The sequence below is a fragment of the Canis lupus genome, chromosome 27, assembly GCF_048164855.1.
Source record: "Canis lupus baileyi chromosome 27, mCanLup2.hap1, whole genome shotgun sequence".
In the NCBI taxonomy this organism is placed as follows: Eukaryota; Metazoa; Chordata; class Mammalia; order Carnivora; family Canidae; genus Canis; species Canis lupus.
The window spans coordinates 15,758,394-15,779,256 of NC_132864.1; the positions used below are offsets into that span (position 1 = coordinate 15,758,394).

The 20,863-nt window shown below is 44.1% G+C and overlaps 2 protein-coding genes across 13 annotated transcripts in view; one reads left to right on the forward strand and one right to left on the reverse strand.

The window, feature by feature from the left end:
• The window catches only part of BRAP (BRCA1 associated protein), a 28,928-nt gene extending 26,028 nt beyond the window's left edge, over nt 1-2,900 (reverse strand). For 3 of the 5 annotated variants that reach the window (XM_072802543.1, XM_072802547.1, XM_072802545.1), the window contains exons 1-2: nt 2,625-2,890; nt 36-197 (exon numbers count right to left, since the gene is read on the reverse strand). In XM_072802543.1, the coding sequence (XP_072658644.1) occupies nt 36-197; nt 2,625-2,706 (244 nt within the window). In that variant the 5' untranslated portion in view covers nt 2,707-2,890. Of the gene's footprint in view, nt 1-35; nt 198-2,624 lie in introns of all 5 variants that reach the window. The other 2 variants (XM_072802544.1, XM_072802546.1) reach the window with 2 other exon arrangements.
• The window catches only part of ACAD10 (acyl-CoA dehydrogenase family member 10), a 47,718-nt gene continuing 29,732 nt past the window's right edge, over nt 2,878-20,863 (forward strand). For 2 of the 8 annotated variants that reach the window (XM_072802537.1, XM_072802540.1), the window contains exons 1-6: nt 2,878-2,996; nt 7,404-7,603; nt 11,782-11,930; nt 14,039-14,233; nt 18,748-18,906; nt 19,822-19,981. In XM_072802537.1, the coding sequence (XP_072658638.1) occupies nt 7,417-7,603; nt 11,782-11,930; nt 14,039-14,233; nt 18,748-18,906; nt 19,822-19,981 (850 nt within the window). In that variant the 5' untranslated portion in view covers nt 2,878-2,996; nt 7,404-7,416. Of the gene's footprint in view, nt 3,369-7,403; nt 7,604-11,781; nt 11,931-14,038; nt 14,234-18,747; nt 18,907-19,821; nt 19,982-20,863 lie in introns of all 8 variants that reach the window. The other 6 variants (XM_072802538.1, XM_072802539.1, XM_072802535.1 and 3 more) reach the window with 5 other exon arrangements.

Consider the following 20,863-nt stretch of genomic DNA (forward strand, 5'->3'; position numbering starts at 1 on the left):
ATGTTACATGAGTCTAGGGTTTTAAAAAAGCATACCTGGGTTGGACTTCATGGTCTCAATGATCATATCTGTCATTTCTCGACGACCAAGATGCTGATGTATGATTGCTGCTTTCTCTCCTGGTGACTTCCCTTCTAAAGAGGCTACAGCTGAAGCTAGTGTCTTCTTTTTGATTTCCTCATCAGACATTTCCCCAGCTAAGGAACATATGAATGATTAATAGCAATATTAAAACAAGCTTTTCTCCACTTTCAATGTATTCATCGATAAGCTTCCCTTTTCTCTCTGCTGTCCTCCCTAAGATAGTAAGATGCCTTTGCAGTATCCATCTCACTAACCTCTGGGGTTCCTCAGTGCCCAGCAGTCAATAAACACGCAGTGCAATAAATTCAGCAATGCAGGGTTGTTCTAGAGAAATCATGCACTTTACTTTCATTTATTTTTTTAAAGGAGAAAGAAGAAAAAGAGGGAAGTAAACCAAGAAATACTTTTTTTTAAAAATATTTTATTTATTTATTCATGACAGAGAGAGAGAGAGAGAGAGAGGCAGAGACACAGGCAGAGGGAGAAGCAGGCTCCATGCAGGGAGCCCAACGTGGGACTTGATCCCGCGTCTCCAGGATCACACCCTGGGCCGAAGGCAGAGCTAAACCGCTGGGCCACCCGGGCTTCCCGAAATCATGCACTTTAAAGTAAATCAATGAGAATAAGAGCTTTATTTTTTTTAATATTTTTATTTATTTATTCATGAGAGACACACAGAGAGAGGGAGAGAGGCAGAGACACAGGCAGAAGGAGAAGCAGACTCCATGCAGGGAGCCCGATGCGGGACTCGATATGGGGACTCCAGGACCAGGCCCTGGGCCGAAGGCAGGAGCTAAACCGCTGAGCCACCCAGGGACCCTGAGAATAAGAGCTTTAGAGGAGATTCGACAGTGATTATGCCCAGATGAACCTACATTTTATGTAATCTCTGGTAAAGTGAAACTGTGTTGAGCCCCAAATGAAGGTATCAAGTCCATTAATAAGAATTTCAAGGGACACCTGGGTGGCTCAGCAGTTGAGTGCCTGCCTTCGGCCCAGGGTTCGACTCCAGGATCCTAGAGTCCCAGATCAAGTCCCGCATTGAGCTCCCTGCATGGAGCCTGCTTCTCCCTCTGCCTGTGTCTCTGCCTCTCTCTCTCTCTCTCTGTCTCTCATGAATAAATAAATAAAATCTTCAAAAAAAATTTTTCAAAAACCCTTAGCAATAGTCGTCTTAAATACCTTGGGTTAGCTTCATGCCATGAATCATACCATGAAAATCTGTGATCATGGTCTTAAATCAATGAAACACACAGAAATCGAAAAGGAGCTTGGAAAATGGAAAAGGACCTGACTGAAATACTCTTAATATAAGTTCTAGCAGAGCAGGAACCAGGCCTGTTTTGCCCACCACTGTATCCCCAGCACTTACACCACAATCCCTAGCATTTTTAAAGCTTTGTTGAATCAATGAATCAAAAACTGACCCATGTATATAAAGTGTATATATGCTTAATGTCAAAGTTGACTTTCACAACTTAGAGATCACTTGCAACCTTTGAAAGGTGCTTGTAACTCATTAAATCATATCCCACTTTTAATCTGCAGCTCCAAAGTTCACACACTCAGGGTAGTTTCCAAGGACACCATCCCTGCCTGCCCCGGGCCCCCTTCCCAAACCAAAGATCCTTCTGTGATAGTTTTCCAAACTCTTCCTTTCTTTCACAACTCTTTTTACAGACGTAATTCCACATCTATTCTATATTTAATTCATCTGTCTACCTCATTGAGCTGCTGGTGCTATTAAACAGGAATATGTCTGATTCTGCAAACAACTAAAGTCCCAGCAGATAGTAAGCATTCAGTAATTATTTCTTGGATAAATGCTATTGTTAGGGAATTACTTAAAGTCCAAGGAACACAGTCATAAATGCACTCCTCACCAAGGAGGAGTGGCTGGTACAGGAACAGCTCCGACTTTTTAAGTCCACCTCTGAGTTAGAATCCCAGCCTCACCACTTACAATCATGGGCAAGTCATTTAATCACTGGGCTTCAATTTCCCAGTCTGTATAAGGGTTGCTAAGTGTTAGCAACCTAACACAGTTACTGTGAAGATAAAGAAGATAATGCACACAAAGTGTTTTAGTACCCAGTAGGGACATAGGATGTCTACAATTTTTTTAGCTACAGTTACTACTATAGCTGCAGGGCGCCTAAAGAGATTGTCTTCCAAAGAGGAACGATTTAATTAACACGAAGCGTCAGTATCCCTGGGATCCAGTCGCTGCCTCCACAAAGCCTGGAGGAAAGCAAGTTACACAACTTGACTCTAACCCAGGGTGGAGAGAGCGACGCGCCAGGTATAAACAGTGCCAGTGGGAAGGAACCAAGAGAGGGACTGGGAAGGGCTTCCCAGAGATGATACCCGAGAGGCCCCTGTAGGATGGATGGAACCAGAGGGATCTCAACCACCCCTCAGCTTCTTCCTGACACAAAGGCCCTCGCCGCCGCCTACCCCCGGGCCCGTACTTTGGGAGGGCGAGCCTCCCGGGCCGAGGCGCTAGGCCGAAGGGAAGGCTGCGAGGCCGACGGACTCACCCGCGGCGCTGAAGCCGAAGCCGGCGGGGACCGGCGAGTGTTCCGCAAGCTCCAGTCGGATGACAACCAGTGACACACTCATAGGGCAGGCGCTGGCCGGCGCGGGCCCCGGCGGGCTCAGGCGAGGCTGGCAGGACAGCTGAGAGGCCGAGCGGCCCAGGGTCGGCAGCGCTGCCACCGCCTCAGCGCCGCCGCCGCTGCCTCCCGGGGGCCTCCGTAGCAGCAGCTCCGCGAGCAACCCTCCGAGCCACAACCACCTTCACTTCCGCCTCCCGGCCGCCGTCGCGGACCCGCGGGGTTACGCCTGCGCGGAGCAGCGCGCGCTCCGATTGGGTAGGGGGGCGGCCACGTGACCGGCGTGTCGCCGCGGAGGTGAGTCTGCGCACCCCGGCGGGGACCTCTGGCAGGTCGGGGAAGAGGAGCTTGACTCAGGTTGCGGGCACTGGGTACCCCCTGAAGCCAGTCGGTGGGTTTGCGCGCAGGCCCGAGTTTACCTACCCGAGAGGCCTTGCCCTTAGGCTGTCTCCCGACAGCGAAGCGTCCCCGGGTCCTCTAACTGTACGAGAAACTGCCATGTGGCGAGCTCTTGCCTTTGTTGTGTTTGGCCTCTCGCTCTAGCGTTCGAGGGGTTGCTTTGTGTTAGCCACACTTTAGGTAGGTCTGCTAAAGCTCAGAGAGGTGGATCCGCTTCTCTGAAGGCCCTTGAGGATTACAGACTCGACTGCAGTGTTTGTGACTGTGGAGGTAGGGCGGCTGGCGGGTTAAGCTCACGGTGTTGGAGCCAGGTCTGGGTCCTCCTCCCTTCCCCATAACTTCACAAATGTTTCCTGAGAGCCTAAGCATTGTTGAGACTGTGGAGATATTTTCGTGAATGAGATAAACACACACTTCCTGTTCTTATTGTGTCAACCTTGATCAGTTATGGGACCTTGAGCTAGGTTTTGGCATAAGAATGGGATAACATACAGCCATGAACGTGAAATAAATAGAGCCACATATATCACTTTTTCTAAATTCAGCTTTCTTTCCAGAACCTCAGACTGTCTTTAGCATACAGATATTGAGAGCCACAATCCATGTCCCACACGTGGCAGGATGCTACTCCAAGCATATGCTATAAGGATATTTAAGGTGTGTCACAGCACATCCTGGACACGTGTAGCTCTATGGACTATACGTGCATGTAACATGCTGTGTGTATATAAAGCTTGTGACTGCATCCTATGAAATGTTGCAGTACATACTCTTTATATCAGGGTTTCTCAGTCTTTGCTTTATCCCATAGTTCTTTGGGGTGGTATCTCCTACGCTTTGTAGGATGTTTAATAGCATCCCTGTCCTGACCCACTAGATACCAGTAGGACCCCCCAAGTGGTGACAACCAAAAATGTACCCAGACATTGCCAAATATCCCTTTGGAACCAAAATTACACTGTTGAGAATTGCTGTGAAAATGCATATGCCATATTCACTTAGTATATATGTATAACATGAGACCTCGTGAACTTTTTTTTTATTTTTTTATTTTTATTTTTTCGTGAACTTTTTATAGTGCATTACAGTAGTAACATTTTCTTCTTTATTTTTATTTTTTAATAGATTTTATTTATTTATTCATGAGAGACACAGAGAGAGAGAGAGAGGCAGAGATGCAGGCAGAGAGAGAAGCAGGCTCCCTATGGGGAGCCCGATGCAGGACTTCATCCCAGGACCCTGGGATCATGACCTGAGCCAAAGGCAGACGCGGTTCTGCCAAGCCACCTAGACGTCCCTTTTTTTTGTATTGTTTTTAAAGGAGTGGGGAACAGAAGGAGAGGAAGAGAGAGAATCTTAAGCAGGCTCCATGCCTAGCAACAGAGCCTGACACGGGACTCCCATCTCATAACCCTGAGAGCATGACCTGAACTGAAATCAAGAGTCAGATGCTAAACTAGCTGAGCCACCCAGGTGTCCCAGGAGTAGATAGCATTTAATAGTGTGTCAGGTACTAACTTGAGAGCTTTATATACTTTATTTCATGCAATAATAACAACAACTTTATGAGACTGGTGTATAATTATTCCCATTTACAGAGGAGGAACCTGAGTCTCAGAGAAACATGCTCAGGATCTCACACTTAGTATGTGGCAGAGCTAGAATTCAAATCCAGGCAATCTGATTCCAGAGCCAACATGCAACTTCTTTACTAAACCATTTTTTTAAAGATTTTATTCATTTATTTATGAGAGACACAAACACAAAGGCAGAGACACAGGCAGAGGGAGAAGCAAGCCCCATGCAGGGAGCCTGATGCGGATCAGGCCCTGGGCTGAAGGCAGCGCTAAACCACTGAGCCACCCGGGCTGCCCACTAAACTATTTCTTAATATGTGACAGCACATACTATGTGCGCTTATTTATAAAAGCATAAATTAAGTAGCAAGTCTATATTGTCATACTAATCTCATTATTCTGAAAGCCAGAAGACAAATAGTCTCTATGGTACAGAAGGAAGATGCCAGTTCCAGAGAACTAGAATTGTTAGCTAGTGATGGGCAAGTTGAGCTTGTTACAGTTCTTTGTGGCTATCAACAACTAAACCTATCCCCTGCCTTCCCCAAGATAGGCCTTGCCTTAAGGAGTTTACAATTTTAGGAGCATATAGGTGTGAAAACAGTTACTGTGTAATGGAGCAAATGCTCTAGTGAAGGTATAGAGAAGAAGCAATAGGAGTTTAAGAAAAAAAAAAAAAAAAGTAGTACCAGAGCCTATCTGGAAAAAGAAAAAAGCCTCAGGGTGCCTGGCTGGCTCAGTAAGTAGAACATGAGACTCTTGAGTTCAAGCCTCACATTTGGTATGGAGCCTACTTAAAACTTATATTTAAAAAAAAAAAAAAAAAAAAGCCTCTCCAGAGGAGATAAAGCTGAGGCTGAGGCTGTGACGTAAAAATAAGTGGAATTGTACTGGTAGATGAAGCAGGGAAAGGTGTTAGAGTCAATGGACAGGTACCCAAGCCTTGGAGGTATGAGAAATCAGTGTTTGGCCAGTCTGAAGAAAGTGCTGGGAAGTGGCTAGAATAGAACCATCATCTCTAGTTGGAAGGAATAAGCAAGCTGGTCATGGGAGCATTGCCCACTCATCCATTAGTAACCTCAGTGAAGACGCAAGTCAGCCCTTCAGGGCCCAGAGACGCTTTTCATCCCTGTGAAGCCCTGACACAAAGTTTTTGACGCTTTTGGAAGCCTATAAATAAACTCCTTCTACCATAAACATTGCCCTCGGCATGGGAACAGTAATAAAAAAAAATGCAAATCAACAAAGTTTTTGATTTTGAAATTCACCCCCCCCCCAATTCTGCAAATTTCCAATTACATGAAAAACACATTGTATCATCTTGAAGATTTACTTCTTTTTTTTTTTTTTTTTTTGATTTACTTCTTGAGGACCCTTTCTTTGGAGTCTTTTGTGGCTTATTGAATCTTGATGGTGGCATTGAAGTGACTCCCATAAATTTACAGGCTGTCTTACCAAACTATTTTGTTTAAACCTGATTTTTAGTAAGCGTTTAAATTATAGAAGTCACACAGAAAGTGTAAAGATTTTCATGAGAACTGACTGCAAATAGAATTTGCTTTATTTTGTTTTTACCCCAGCTCTTTGTTTCAGACATACAGAAAAATTTAAAGAATAGTACAATAATGATCTTTCATACACTCTTCATCATATGCCCTTCACCTGTATCGACTAAAAAAACATTTTGCCACATTTGGTTTATTTCTATACCCATATATAGGTGTATGTCTATATACATATGTCTGTTTTGTGTGTGTATGTTTTTTTTTTCCTGAGCTTTTTGAAAGTATGTTTAGAAAAAAGGCAAATGGAGAACAGTTAGGAGCCTGTTGCAGTGATGTGTAGGAGGGCTGGTGGTGTGATGGAGGCACCGTAAGGTGTGATGGAGGTCAATACTGGGCATCCTGGGAGTCTATGGGAAAGATTCCTCATCTGTAATTTCTGGTAGAGGTTTCATGAAGGAAGTGATAGGTAAACTTCAACCAAAGGACAATTTGGAATTAGCCGGGTAACAGGTGGAAGGGAGCAGCCCAGGGCAAGGAAACAGCACAGGCAAAAGGATGGTAGCTGGAGGAGATTATCATGTGTTTGAGGAAGCTGCATGTAGATTTGCATGTCCACATCATCCAGATTAAGGTGGAAAAAGAGGGAGAGTTGCTGCCAAAAGTCAGGGGCAGATCTTAGAGGGCCCCTTAAAGCAGGTTAAGGAACTGAGACTTTATCTTGAGGGCAGTGGGGAGCCACTGAAAGTTTTAAATGATTTTAGGACATGGCCAAATTTGCAGTTTTGAAAGAGCACTCTTACTCTGGTTGAAGAGTGGAAAAAGAATGAGGTTTGAGAAGAGGCAAGGGGATCTGTTAGGAAGCTGTAGCAATGATCTGTGGGCAAGATCATCTGTGGGCAGTAAGTGGAGCAAGGTAGATGGCAATTTTCAGGGGAAAGATCACAGCACAGAGCATATGGAATTGAGGTGGCCAGGTGGTGGACTATGAGAAGTCAGGGGTGAATCCCAGTTTTCTAGTTTGAGTAGCTAGCTGAATGGTGGAGCCCTTTACTGGGCTAAGGAGCTTCAAGAACAGAGTAGTCCAGGAGGGTTCGAATCCCATTGTGGTTTGAAGGGTTTGCAGATCAGTGGAGATGTCCAGCTGGCATGCCTGAGCTCCAGGATGGAGGTCTGGATTGCAGGCGGTGAAGGCAAGCTGGGCCCTGTGTCTTCTTCTCATGCAGTCTTGGCCTCAAAATGTACATAAGGCAGCTTTTCCAGTCCTCACATCTCCAGTGGGCCTGGAGGGCAGCCTTCTTGGAACACATCCAGGGCAGGCATCAGCGAGCCAGGCGATGGGCACATTCTGGAGGCGGCACCTACAAAGCGGTGATTTTTGACATGGGTGGAGTTCTCATTCCGTCTCCAGGGAGAGTGGCTGCAGGTGAGTGTTTCATTCTGTTTCACTCTCAGAGACTAGGGCCGGGGTGGGCAGAATAAAATGTGTAAGGGGAGACAAAGAAACATTTGGGCAGTGGCTTATCCCAGTGGGTTGACACCCTGGTTCTTGAATCAAATTCCAAGCACCACTTTGTGACTGAGTACCTTGGGCAAATTATTCAACTTCTCTGAGTCTTCGTTTTCTTACCATTAAATTAATGCTTATAATAGTACCTACCTCCTACCTCTTTGGGATTTGGGGAGAGTTCAGTGAAATAATTACAGGAAGCACTTGCATAGCACAGTGAGTGAGTCATCGTAAATTCACAATAAATAATGAGTTGCCATTGTTACTGTAGTTACTGGTATTAGTAGAATTTAACTACCTTTCTCTGAGAACCATGCTGCTTCCCTGAGAAACATGCTTTAGGTCCTACTAGGTCAAACCTGTCGTCTCCGATCCTTTATCAGCCCCTCCTGGTTTACTTTTATCCTTACTCATTTCCACTGACTTGAGTTGGATTAATTTTGGCTTCAAGGGTTAGAAACCCTAACAGAACAGTGAATGAAACAAAATCAAAGTTTCTTTTGCACACAAAAGCTCAGGGATGTGGTAGAGGGCTAGTATGTTGCTCTGTGATATTGGGCACTTAGGTTGTTTCTGTTGTATTGCTCTGCTCTGAGTACTCTTCATTTCCAGTCTCACCTGGTCTGTCTGGCTGCTTCACCTTTACCATCACGTTGGTCTGTCTTGGCTGCTTCACCTTTACCATCACGTTCTCATTCCAGCCAGCAGGAAAGGAAAAAAGGCTGAAGAGCTGACCTCCTATGGTGGCTGGTTGGGCATTTCTCCATTGCTAAACCAACGCAAGTACGGGTTTTATCTGCCCCTGAGTAAACAATTACTATTGACCTTAAACATGAAATGGTTTATTTACCAGCAAAAAAGAGTTTGTTTGGGGATAGCAAGAGAATTGCAGTTTGGGGCACGCAAGCTATGGCCAGTACCAGAGGCTAGTTCAATAAAGGAGAGGAACATTATTTTATCGAGAAAGAGGAGGAAATTGGAAGGGCTTGTTTGGAACAAAAGTCCACTGGAAAAAGGCAAGAGTTCAGGGCGATGATTTTTTTTTTTTTTTAAGATTTTATTTATTTGTTCATGAGAGACACACAGAGAGAGAAGCAGAGACACAAGCAGACTCCATGCAGAGAGCCTGACATGGGACTCAATCCCAGGTCTTCAGGATCAGGCCCTGGGCCGCTGGCAGCGCTAAACCGCTGAGCCACGTGGGCTGCCCATGATGATGGTTTCTAATTAGCTGAGTTGCTGGGGGAGTGAGTTCAGCATACATCTGCTGAGGCCAGTTTGTGATGATCCTTTCCCAGAGGAGTCTTCTGTTGGGGGTAATTGACAAGAGTTGGAAGGGTGTGAGAGCTCCCCCTTCGGGCCTCCCGGCTTCACTTCAGCGAGGTTTCCCTTCTCACATGAGCCTGCTGAGCAAAGCTGACTTGGTGAGCAGATATTTAGTCCCAGTTCCATCTGGGCCCTCAGCCTCTCTACTCTCCTCATATTCCTCTGGCATTTTACCACAGGGCTGTTCTGACCGCCTATCAATCATCCTGCTCCCCCTGCCTCAAACCTTCATACTTGGCAGACAGCTGAATCTCCTCTTTTTAGAGAAATCAAAGATCACTGGACAGGAGTTTCTCAACTTTCTCCAGAATATTTTAAGAACCTATTTGCTTCACTCCACTCCCTCTGCCTTGGCCTAGGATGTGGTCCCTATCTTCTCTCACCTGCATCACCCTATGAGCCTCCTAACTCTTGTCTTTGTCTCTTGGCACTCTGGGTTTTTTGCACTTCCTTCCTACACAGCCCCCAGAATTACCTCTCTGAATTACAGATCTTATCCCTTCACTCCCTTGCTTCAAATCCTTAAGTGCCTGTACTTTCTCCCTTAGATTAAGTCCAGAAGCTTTTGCTTGGTATCTCAGACCTCTTGGCAAATTAGCCCTCAGGACCTTGTGTCACCATACTGTGTGTGGACTACTTGATGTTCTTTAAACTTGCCAAACACATTTACCCTCTTGTGTCTTTGCCAGTTTTCTCCCCTCTGCTGGCAGCTACCCTTCCCTGCTCCCTCTACCTGTTCAAATCCTACTGGTACTTTTTTTTTTTTCCCTACCGGTACTTTTGATGGTAAGTTAAGCAGTGTATTACTCAGTAGAGTGCCTGGAGTCTTTTGTGCACTCAATAAATCTTGTGGTGGTTGTTCATATTAATTTTAAGACCTCTCTTCTGTGAAGACTTCTTTAACCTCCTCCCTGGGTAAAATGTCCTTGGCTAGCATGTTCCCAGATCAGTGTAACTTTTACCAAGGTGCGTTTTAGTTATTAGCAAACTTTTTCTGTAAAGGGCTAAGTAGGCTTTGAAAGCTGTGCAATCTCTGTCACAACTGTTCACTTCTATTGTTGTGGCAACACAACAGTGACACACGGTTGTAAATTAATAGGTATGGTTGTGTTCTAATAAAGCTTGACTTACAAAAACTGACAGGAGACAGATTTGGTTTCCAGGTCATATTTTGTGTATCCTTGGTCTAGTTTATACATCTGTGCGGTATTCCATTATATGGATGTACCATAGTTGATTTAACAAGCCATTTATTAACATACATTTAAGTTTTTAGTTTTTTAAACATTTTTACTTTTTTAAAAAATTTATTTGAGAGAGAGTGAGAGAGACAGCATGAGCAGGGGGAGGGGCAGAAGAAGAAGCAGACTCCCAGCTAAGGAGGGAGCCCCACGTAGAGCTTGATCCCAGGACCCTGGGATCATGACCTGAGCCCAAGGCAGAGGGTTAGCCAGCTGACTGAGGCGCCCCTTCTGGTTCTTTTTATTATAAGCAATTCTGCACAGCCTTGTATATCTTTGCCGACTTTCAGTAGATCTATCTGTGGGAGAAGTTCCTAGAAAGTGGAATTACTACATCAGATGTACATTTAAAATTTTGCTCTCCATAGAGGTTGTACTTGTTTCCACTCCCATCAGCAGTATATGAAAGTGCCAGTTTCCTTATGTGCTTGCCAATTCTGAGACCATAAAAAAATGATACACACTTTAGTTCTCAAATTAAACAAGTATGATTATTTGGATTCAGCTTTAAAAGTCTTTGCTATTCTTGGGATGCCTGGGTCGCTCAGCCAGTTAAGTGTCCAACTCTTGGTTTCTGCTCAGGTCATGATCTTGCAGTGGTGGGATTGAGCCCCTCATCAGGTTCTTGTGCTCAGCTCTGAGTCTGCTTCAGATTCTTTCTCCCTCCCTTTTGCCCCTCCCCGCTCGCCTGCGTGTGTGTTCTCTCTCTCTTAAAAAAAAGTCTTGCTGTTCTCAGAAGATATATCTCAGATTAGAAACATCGATTATTTCTGAAGAACGAAACTGCTTGTCATTTTACTTTCTTTTTTTATACTTTCTGTAGTCAGATATTTTCAATGCACAGGCCCTACTTTATCAAAATAAAAAAATGTAAAGCATATTATGTCTTAGAAATAATTGTGATTGCTATATATATTTTTGCCCCACAGCAGCTATATTTTAGAAAGAAAAACCAATCTTCTACAAGACTAAGCAGCCCTTGTCTAAAGGTTCCCAGTGTACACAAATGCTGATCCATTCACTGCCTGGGGTTCTTGTGGATAGAAATTTTCTTCTTTAGCCCACAAAGACAGGTGTCCCCCAAGTGAATGTTTCAGCATACCACCAGTGCCACTGCCATAGAGGATTACTACAGTTTACAAAAGGATGGGCTTGTTTTGGAGTGGTGTCAGAATCTGGCTTGTTATGCATGTATTTCCTTACTACATGCCAGGACTGTATGAGTGAGCCAGCTAATGAGAGTGTACACAAGCCAACTAATGAGGGACCAGGGAAGAAAATGCATAATGCAGTGTCCAGAGTCACGTCAAGCAGGTGGTAAGGACCTGACGCTTAGCAGCAATGTCTCCTCAGTATTACTGTCTAAGGCTGAGATTTTACATTTCCTGAATTTCTCCAAATTCCAAGCAGAATCCACCTGGCACCACAGCAGTGCCGCAGGGATTGGTATGGTAATTCCCTTGAGCTTCCCAAAGCCCAGCCATCTGTCAACATACTTCACTTATTGCATATTTTACTTCCTTATAGAATGGGAGCTACAAAACCATATCCTTCCTGGAACTATACAGAAGGCCTGGATCTTAGGTGGCGAAAATGGACCCTGGATAAAATTTATGAGGGGAGCGATAACAACAGAGGATTTCTTGCAAGAATTTGGGAGACTTTGCTCTGAAATTGTGAGTGATAAGCACACTTAAATTTATATATTCTTTTTGCTATAGTGTGGATGCTGTGCTCACCCATTAAGTTGATTAAACTGCAAATAAAGAAGTAAAAACCTGATAATCCATCATAAGTTTTGTTTATTTTTGGGTTGGTTGTTTTTTTTTCAAGTTTTTATTGAAATTTTAGTTAACATCCAGTGTAATATTAGTTCCAGGAATAGAATTCAGTGATTCATCACTTGCATAGAACGCCCAGTGCTCATCACAGGTGTTCCTCCTAATGCCCATCACCCATATACATTATAAGTTTTTTTTTTAATTTTTATTTATTTATTTATTTATGATAGTCACACACAGAGAGAGAGAGAGAGGCAGAGACATAGGCAGAGGGAGAAGCAGGCTTCATGCACCGGGAGCCCGACGTGGGATTCGATCCCGGGTCTCCAGGATCACGCCCTGGGCCAAAGGCAGGCGCCAAACCGCTGTGCCGCCCAGGGATCCCACATTATAAGTTTTTAATGTACTTCTTCCATCCCCAGGTACTCAATTTTCACTACATATATAAATAAGTAAAAGTATTCTTTACTAAGTTTCTCCATCAGCTGTTGTTCATCTGTAACAAGAGCTGTCTGCATAATGGCTTTGATCAGAAAGTTTATTGTAAAGCACTAATAATATTGAACCCTTTCTCTGTGCTATGCACTGTTCTAAGTTCTTTATTTACATTAACTCCAGTGTAGACTTCATAATAACTTTATTAAATTAGGATTTAAAATACAGTAAATAAAGTTCTGTGGCTCAATGGTACTAAAGGTTACACGAAAATGAATTTACTTAATGCCACCCAACCACACATTTAAAATGGTTAAAATAGTAAATGTTATGTATATTTTACCAGAAATTCAAATATATGTGTAAAATTTTGTGCTAAATGAAAGAACCCAGTCAAAAAAGACCATAATTTGTATGATTCCATTTATATGAAGTGTCCAGAATAGAGAAATCTATAGGAACAGAAAATAATTACTGATTTTCTGGTACTGAGAGTATTGGGGAGTTGGAGAGTGGAATGGGAAATGACTGCTAGTATATATGGGGTTTCTTTTCAGGGTGATAAAAATGGTGATAGTCACACGACTCTGTGAACATATTAAAAACTCTGAATTGTGGGGATCCCTGGGTGGTTCAGCGGTTTAGTGCCTGCATTTGGCCCAGGGCATGATCCTGGAGTCCCAGGATCCAGTCCTACATTGGGCTCCGGGCATGGAGCCTGCTTCAGCCCCCTGCCTGTGTCTCTGCCTCTCTCTGTGTGTCTCTCATGAATAAATAAGTAAAATCTTAAAAAAAAAAATCTCTGAATTGTACAGTTTAGCGGTGAATCGTGTGGTACAATTGTGTGAATTATGTGAATTGTATTTCAGCGAAGCTGTTCTATAGCGTGTGGGTGTGTGTGTGTGTGTGTAAAACAGCAGACTTGCCTTTGCAGATTTTTTTTTAAGATTTTATTTATTTATTCATGAGAGACAGAGAGAGAGGCAGAGACATAGGCAGAGGGAGAAGTAGGTTCCCTGCATGGGGAATTCGATGTGGATGTGGAACTCGATCCCAGGACTCCAGGATCACAACCTGAGCCAAAGGCAGGCCCTTAACCACTGAGCCACCCACATGCCTGCCGTTGCAGATTTTGAAACTTGGGAAGAGTTTTTAAAACCTACGTAAGGTTGAATTTAAAAACGAAAAATGGGTCAGAAATGGAAGTTTGTAGTGGTGATGCTGAGGCAAGACAAGTCTTTACACGTCTTCTGGATCATTCAGAATTAACTTACCCAAAAAAAAAAAAAAAAAAGAATTAACTTAGATCTGCTTCATAGACTTTTGGAGTTGATACTTTTTAAGATTGCCAATCCACGAGTAAAATGAAGAATTCACTTAACTGGAATATTGGTATAAATAGCTCCATCCTCTCACCACTGGCACTGGAAGTCAGTGTTTACAGCCTTGTCCATGAAGTTCTGTACAGGGCTAGAGGAGAACTGTAGGTAGCAAGAGTTTTCTTTGTTGGTAAGCTGTTCCTCCTACTCTTACTTTTTGTTGGTTCTCCTCCTCTCCCTGCTTTTCAGTCGAAGACATCCGTCCCGGTGGGCTCCTTTTTGTCTCTGCTGACCAGCGAGCAAGTGGCAAAGCAGTTCCCAGTGATGACCGACGCCATAACTCAAATTCGAGCAAAGGGCCTTCGGACTGCAGTCTTGAGCAATAATTTTTATCTTCCCAACGGGAAAAGCTTTTTGCCCCTGGACCGGAAGCAGTTTGATGTGGTAAGCTCAACATGATCCAAACAATCAAAACAGAGTCTCTGTCCTTGCTTCAGGATGCATGATTAAAAGCTGTCTTTTAGCAGGTGTCTAGTGGATGGTTTTCTTCTTCTGACTAACTTGATTAAATTCGGTTTAGACATAACAAGGTGAAAAGAGGTCTTTTAAAATGTCACTGAGCTCTCAGCAAAGTCCAGCATTGATGGGGTTTGATAACTGGTTGAAACCTCAGCTGTAGAGCCTCTTTCACACATTCTGAATTTTAACGCAAACTTCTGCTGGCTCTCATATCTTAAAGGGACTGTCTACATTTTCTCTTCAAAAACTAACCCTGTTAGGGTGCCTCGCTGGCTCAGTTCCAACAAGTTGGAAGTTGTGTGAATCTTGATCCCAGGGTCATGAGTTTGAGCCCTATGTTGGGTGTAGAGATTATTTAAATAAATACATATTTTAAGAAATGGGGGGCACCTGGGTGGCTCAGCTAAGCATCCGACTCTTGATTTTGGCTCAGGTAACAATCTGAGTCATGATCTCAGGGTTGTGAGATGAAGCTTCTGCTTAACATGTCTCTCCCTCTCTCCTTGCTCCTCCCCCCTCAAAAAGAAAGAAAGAAAAGACCAATGATGTTACCCTCTATTTCTGTGGCATTAATCCTGACACTAGTGCTGTCTAATAAAACTTACTGCACTGATGGAAATGTCCAGTATGGTTACTACTAGTCACATATGGCTGTTAAGCACTTGAAATTGTGATAAAGTATTACTGAAGAACTGAATTTTATTTCATTTTTATTAGCTTAAATGTAAATAATCGCATATGGCTGGTGGTTACTGTATTGGATGGCCCAGGACTAGACTATCAAACACTGAGAACATGCTGAGTAAAGAGATGATCTGTGCCATGAGGTTACTCCTATAAAGATTCCCCATTTCTGCAAGAGAAAATAGATTATCCTGGGATAGATGTGAATTATTTACAGATGGGGACGCCTGGGTGGCTCAGCGGTTGTGATCCCAATTCTGGGATTGGGTCCTGCATTGGGTTCCCTGCAGGTGCCTGCTTCTCCCTCTGCCTGTGTCTCTGCTTCTCTCTGTGTGTCTCTCATTAATAAACAAATAAAATAAAATCTTCTAAAAAAGAATTATTTACAGATGACCTTCTTAAACTTTAGTTAGAAAATATATTCTTACTGAGCACTTAGTGTGTGCGGGGCACTGGCGAGACATGAAAGGATGCTGTGTCAAATGTGACAGACACAGTCTTTGCCCTAGGGGAAGACATACTGGCTACATTTCAAGTGCTCAGTCACCACATGTGGCTACTGGCTACTATATTGGGCAGCATAGATACAGCATTTCCATCACTGCAGAAGGTTCTATTGAATAGTGCTGTTTTAGAACACAAAATCTAGTAGAATCAACAGGCAGAAATTCAAAGCACAAATGCTGGCAATTCACCTCCCAACATAGTGTTGTTTTTACCTCCCACATCCTTCTTCCTTCTTTTAGAAAGCCCGTCAGAAATAGAGTCCTCTCCCCTCTGGATGCTTGGCCTGGCAGTCCACCTGCTTTGATTGTTGGATTCCCCACATTACACATACAGCCCTCTTCCAAGCTCCTTCCCCTGCAAGCGCTTGGGGACCTCAGCCAAATTCGATACTGTCTGTGTGCCTTGCAAACCAGGTGACCACAGGCAGTATCTTTGCTGCCTTGAACATCAGTTTCCTCATCTATAATCTAGGAATAGCAATTTCTTTGTTGGAGGGTAGCTCTGTGCATCTCACAGCAAAGCTCCCTGCATGGTCCTGGTACATGGCAAGTATTCTATATATTTCAGTTATTTTTCAGAGATTCCTTCTATCTAAGTACAGCTAATCTTCATCTGGACAATGAAGTTGGTCAGGCTCACATTGAGCCCTCTAAATGAAGCTACAACTTAAAAGACCTATGAGCTTCTTTTAAAAACGGACTTGTTTAAAAAAAATAAATAAATAAATAATGGACTTGTTTATTTATACTTCACAGGCTTTCTGGCATGTGTTTTCCAGCAGCTTTTCTGGTTGTTTTTCATATTTTAGGTCTCCAGAAGACCCGGAGTTTTAAAAACATTTCCTCAAGAGCAAGGATTTAGGTTTTTGTTCTCTAAAGCTCTAAGGCTATATACATATGTACGCACACACACACACACACACACATACATGTTTTGATGGTGTAAAGATAGTATAAGCAATCCTGTAATCTCTGTCAACATTAGAGACTGAACTCTACAACTAATATTATAGGAATCTGTCTCAGCTTAAAAATTTTTTTCAGGCACCCAGGTGGCTCATTTGGTTAAGCATCTGTCTTTGGCTCAGGTCATGATCCCAGCCTCCTGAGATCAAGTCCCGCATGGGGCTCCCTACTCAGTAGAGTCTTTTCCTTTGCCCCTCCCCCCGACTCACGGTCTCTCTCTCTCTCTTAAATAAATAAATAAAATCTTTTAAAAATATTTTTTTCATCTAACTTTTTTTAATTAAAAAAATTTTTACCTTGGTTTTTATTGTAAAAACCCACATAACATAAAATTTACCATCATAACCATTTTAAAGTGTTCAGTAGCATTAAGTATATTCACCTTGTTGTGAAATAAATCTCCAGAACTTTTTCAACTTGCAAAATGGAATAGAAAGAGAAGGCCAGGGATCTTATCAAACTTAAGTCTGAAGGATTTTTTTCACTTCCCCAACTCGGTGACTCTCAAAGTAGTGGCTCCCAAGAGACGTCTGTTCTGGAGAATGTGGCCCTCTCCCCTGTCAGCCAGTACAGCTGTGTTGCTGCCCTGCGGCACAGACACTGGGCTGCGTCTGAAACACCCAGTTTCTTTACTACCCACTACTGATGTTTTCTTTATAGGGAGTGTGTTTTTTTGTTTGTTTGTTTTTTTAAAGATTTTGTGTATTTATTCACTAGAGACAGAGACGCAGAGACACAGTGGAGGGAGAAGCAGGCTCTCTGTAGGGAGCCCAGTACAGGACTCGATCCCAGGACCCCAGGATCACGACCTGAGCCAAAGGCAGATGCTCAACTACTGAGCCACCCAGGTGTGCCAGGAGCTTGTCTTTTTTAGCTTATTCAGGTGTTTAAGAGACAGGGGAGACTAAGCAGAGAGGTCCAAAATATTCAGGACATGTATTTACCTGAAAGGGCAGTTCTCACTGAACTCTAAATAATGCAGTGTAGAGTAGAGGGAGGGAGGGGCCCTCAGGTTTATCCTTGGTCTTGGAGAATGTGAGTCCTCCCAGGGGTGAGCAGAGACTGAATTCTATTCTCAGGGTAGACCAGAGGGTATCAAATATAGGCCCAATTTATAGGAGATTAAGCCCTGGGGACAGTGTGAGGACCTGCAAAGGGTTGATCGATCAGAGGTAGCCTGGCAGGGGGACAGCTTTTGCTGGGTTCTCATGAACCCTTGGTAGCCACCCCCACCCCCACAACCCCCTGCTAGTTCCAGATCACATACCTGGTTGAAGCAAGGCTGTCAAGACACAAGGAACTCTTTGAGTAAAAGGAACAGTATCTTTGCCACAAACAGTATCTTTGGTGTCCATCTGTCCTTCTGTGGGATTTACCTAAGTTGCGGGTGGCTGTTTTGTGTTTAACTTCTGAAATATAGACATTAAGGTCATGTGTCTTTTGTAGTAGTAAACAGTGTCTTCTTTTTGAAAAAATGGTGAAGTACTTTTCCTAAAGCTGAAACCTACAGCTCTTCTGTGTAGCCACAGTCTAACATGAGCAAAATGCTTTGTCATTTTGGAACTCATTCAAATTTTATTTAAAGTTCTCAACAATACCTACCTATGATAGGTAAGATAACAATTAGTATTCCCACGTTATTGATGATGACACGGAGGCCCATTAGGGCCTTGCTGTTTGCACAAGGTCACTGCGTCTGAACCAGAACCCTGGTTTTCTGAGCTTGCCCCCTAGTAGTAATCTAGTATTCTCATATCCAACCTATTTTTTTATTTTTTATTTATTTTTTTATTATTTATTTATGATAGGCACACAGTGAGAGAGAGAGGCAGAGACACAGGCAGAGGGAGAAGCAGGCTCCATGCACCGGGAGCCCGATGTGGGATTCGATCCTGGGTCTCCAGGATCGCGCCCTGGGCCAAAGGCAGGCGCTAAACCGCTGCGCCACCCAGGGATCCCTCCAACCTATTTTTTTAAAAAAAGAGTTTTTATTTATTTATTTGAGAGAGAGAGAGAGAGAGAGCACATACTCAATGCAGGGCTCAGCCCCAGGACCCCATGATCATGACCTGAGCCGAAGGCAGATGCTCAACCAACTGAGCCACCCAGGTGCCTTGCATATCTGACTTTTAAAAATAACATTATTTTATATCATAACACTCTTAAGCTAACTTGTTATAACGAATCTCCACTATCCTATTTTCTTTTCTAAAAACCTGGTAGTATGCATATGGGAGCACCATGTTTTAGAGACACTCATCTGTCATTCTATCCCTCGCTCAGGTGGTGGAATCCTGCCTAGAAGGTGTTTGTAAGCCAGACCCCAGGATCTATAGGCTGTGCTTGGAACGGCTTGGCCTGCAGCCTTCTGAGTCCATTTTTCTTGATGATCTTGGACCGAATCTAAAAGCAGCCGCCAGCCTTGGCATTCACACCATACAGGTAACATCACTATTTTTTTAAAGTTTTTAAGTTTTTTTTTTTTTAATTTTTATTTATGATAGTCACACAGAGAGAGAGAGAGGCAGAGACACAGGCAGAGGGAGAAGCAGGCTCCATGCACCGGGAGCCCAACGTGGGATTCGATCCCGGGTCTCCAGGATCGCGCCCTGGGCCAAAGGCAGGCGTTAAACCACTGCGCCACCCAGGGATCCCAACATCACTATTTTTTGAACCCCCGCTGTGCACCTGGCACTTGCCTAAGCATTTCTGTGCAGTCCTGTTGACAATCCTGGTTGTGTTTAGTGGTTTTCCCCCATGCTGCTGTAGTTTTATTTTTTTATTAATTAGAAAGTCTATATGTGATGAGCCCCTCACATTTTCAAAGGGCAGTAGGACAAGCACGTACTAAGAAGAGTTTGAGAAAGAATTACACAAGGAGGTGAATGGCAGGCTGAAGACATTTGGGATGGCAGTTGGCTGTCCTAGTGACGTGGGGAGCCAGCAGCTCCCAGCCGCATGACCACCCAGGTCATGGCTGCGAAGCTCAAGAAGCCACATGAGAGGAGGTCTCCCATTTGCTCCCTATGTTTGGGTTTTCATCATGAAGCTGATGGGCCTTTGGGACAGGGTGGGAGCCACAGCGCAGTAGTTTGCCCTCCTGGCGTGGAGGAGCAGCATGGACTCTGAACTGGTACTCTTCCCACCGAGAAGGCTTAATGTGGTTAGGAGTTAAATGGGAAGAGGAAGCTCATTCTCCAGCTTCTTCATTAGCTGAATATCCTGGCCGCTGAAGCCCATGCTCAGAGACCTGACTCCTTGGCCAGCTCCCCCTAAAGAACTACTCTTAGAGAACAGACAGGAGGCCAGGTCAGGGTTGACTGGTGATCACGTGTTCAATATTCTCCTTGAAACCAGGTCAATGACCCAGAGACTGCCATAAAGGAACTAGAAGCCCTTTTGGGCTTTACATTGAGAATGGTTATTCCAAACACTTGCCCTGTGAGAAAAACAGTGGAAATTCCAAGAGATTCCTTGGAGAAGTACCTCAAAGACTTGCTGGGGACCCAAAGCACAGGTATTTATGTGTTTGTATTCTGCTGACTCTCTAAGGGTTATTTCAGTCTGGTCCTCACTTTCAAACCCTGGTGGAATATGCTGGAGACAGAGGTGGTGTGGGGAGGAAAAGATCCCCTGGGCTCCGTGGATCTGTGTGCAGCATTCAGTCTTGCTTGGGAAAAGGCAGTAACCCCAAAAGGCCATGCGCCCCCTCTTCCACCTGACAGTGTGGTGTGGCAGGGGTCCTCTGGGACCTGGAGCCGGTGGCATGTGCCCCGGGGCACTGGGGTGAGTCTAATTGTTTTGAGGTAATGGCCTGTTTTGTGAAAGTGACTTAAGAAGCTGCATGAGTTTTTTTTTTTTTTTTTTTTTTGTAATTTTTATTTATTTATGATAGTCACACAGAGAGAGAGAGTCAGAGACATAGGCAGAGGGAGAAGCAGGCTCCATGCAGGGAGCCCGACGTGGGATTCGATCCCGGGTCTCCAGGATCGCGCCCTGGGCCAAAGGCAGGCGCCAAACTGCTGCGCCACCCAGGGATCCCTGCATGAGTTTAAATGGCACAAGCTGTCTTCATCTCTCCAAAGGTCCCTCTTTCATTCTTTGAATTTCACCCTTAGATTATAAAAAGCTGCCTCCAGGACTTTTGAAGACATCTCTACCTGGTGATAAGGTTTTGCCTCACCCATTCAGTCCTTGAAAAAGACTTCTTGTGTGGAGCTTCACATTCTGTTCTGGGGACTGGATTGTTCTTAGGGCCTTCTGCGCAGCTGAGGGACCCTTTTGGAGCAGGCCAGCTAACTCAGACAAACTCCCATTGCCTGCTCCTCTGACGTGAAACGAATCTGTGTCCAAGGTTCAGTTTTGTTATGAAGCTGAGGGTTAATTAGGATGTTCCTGG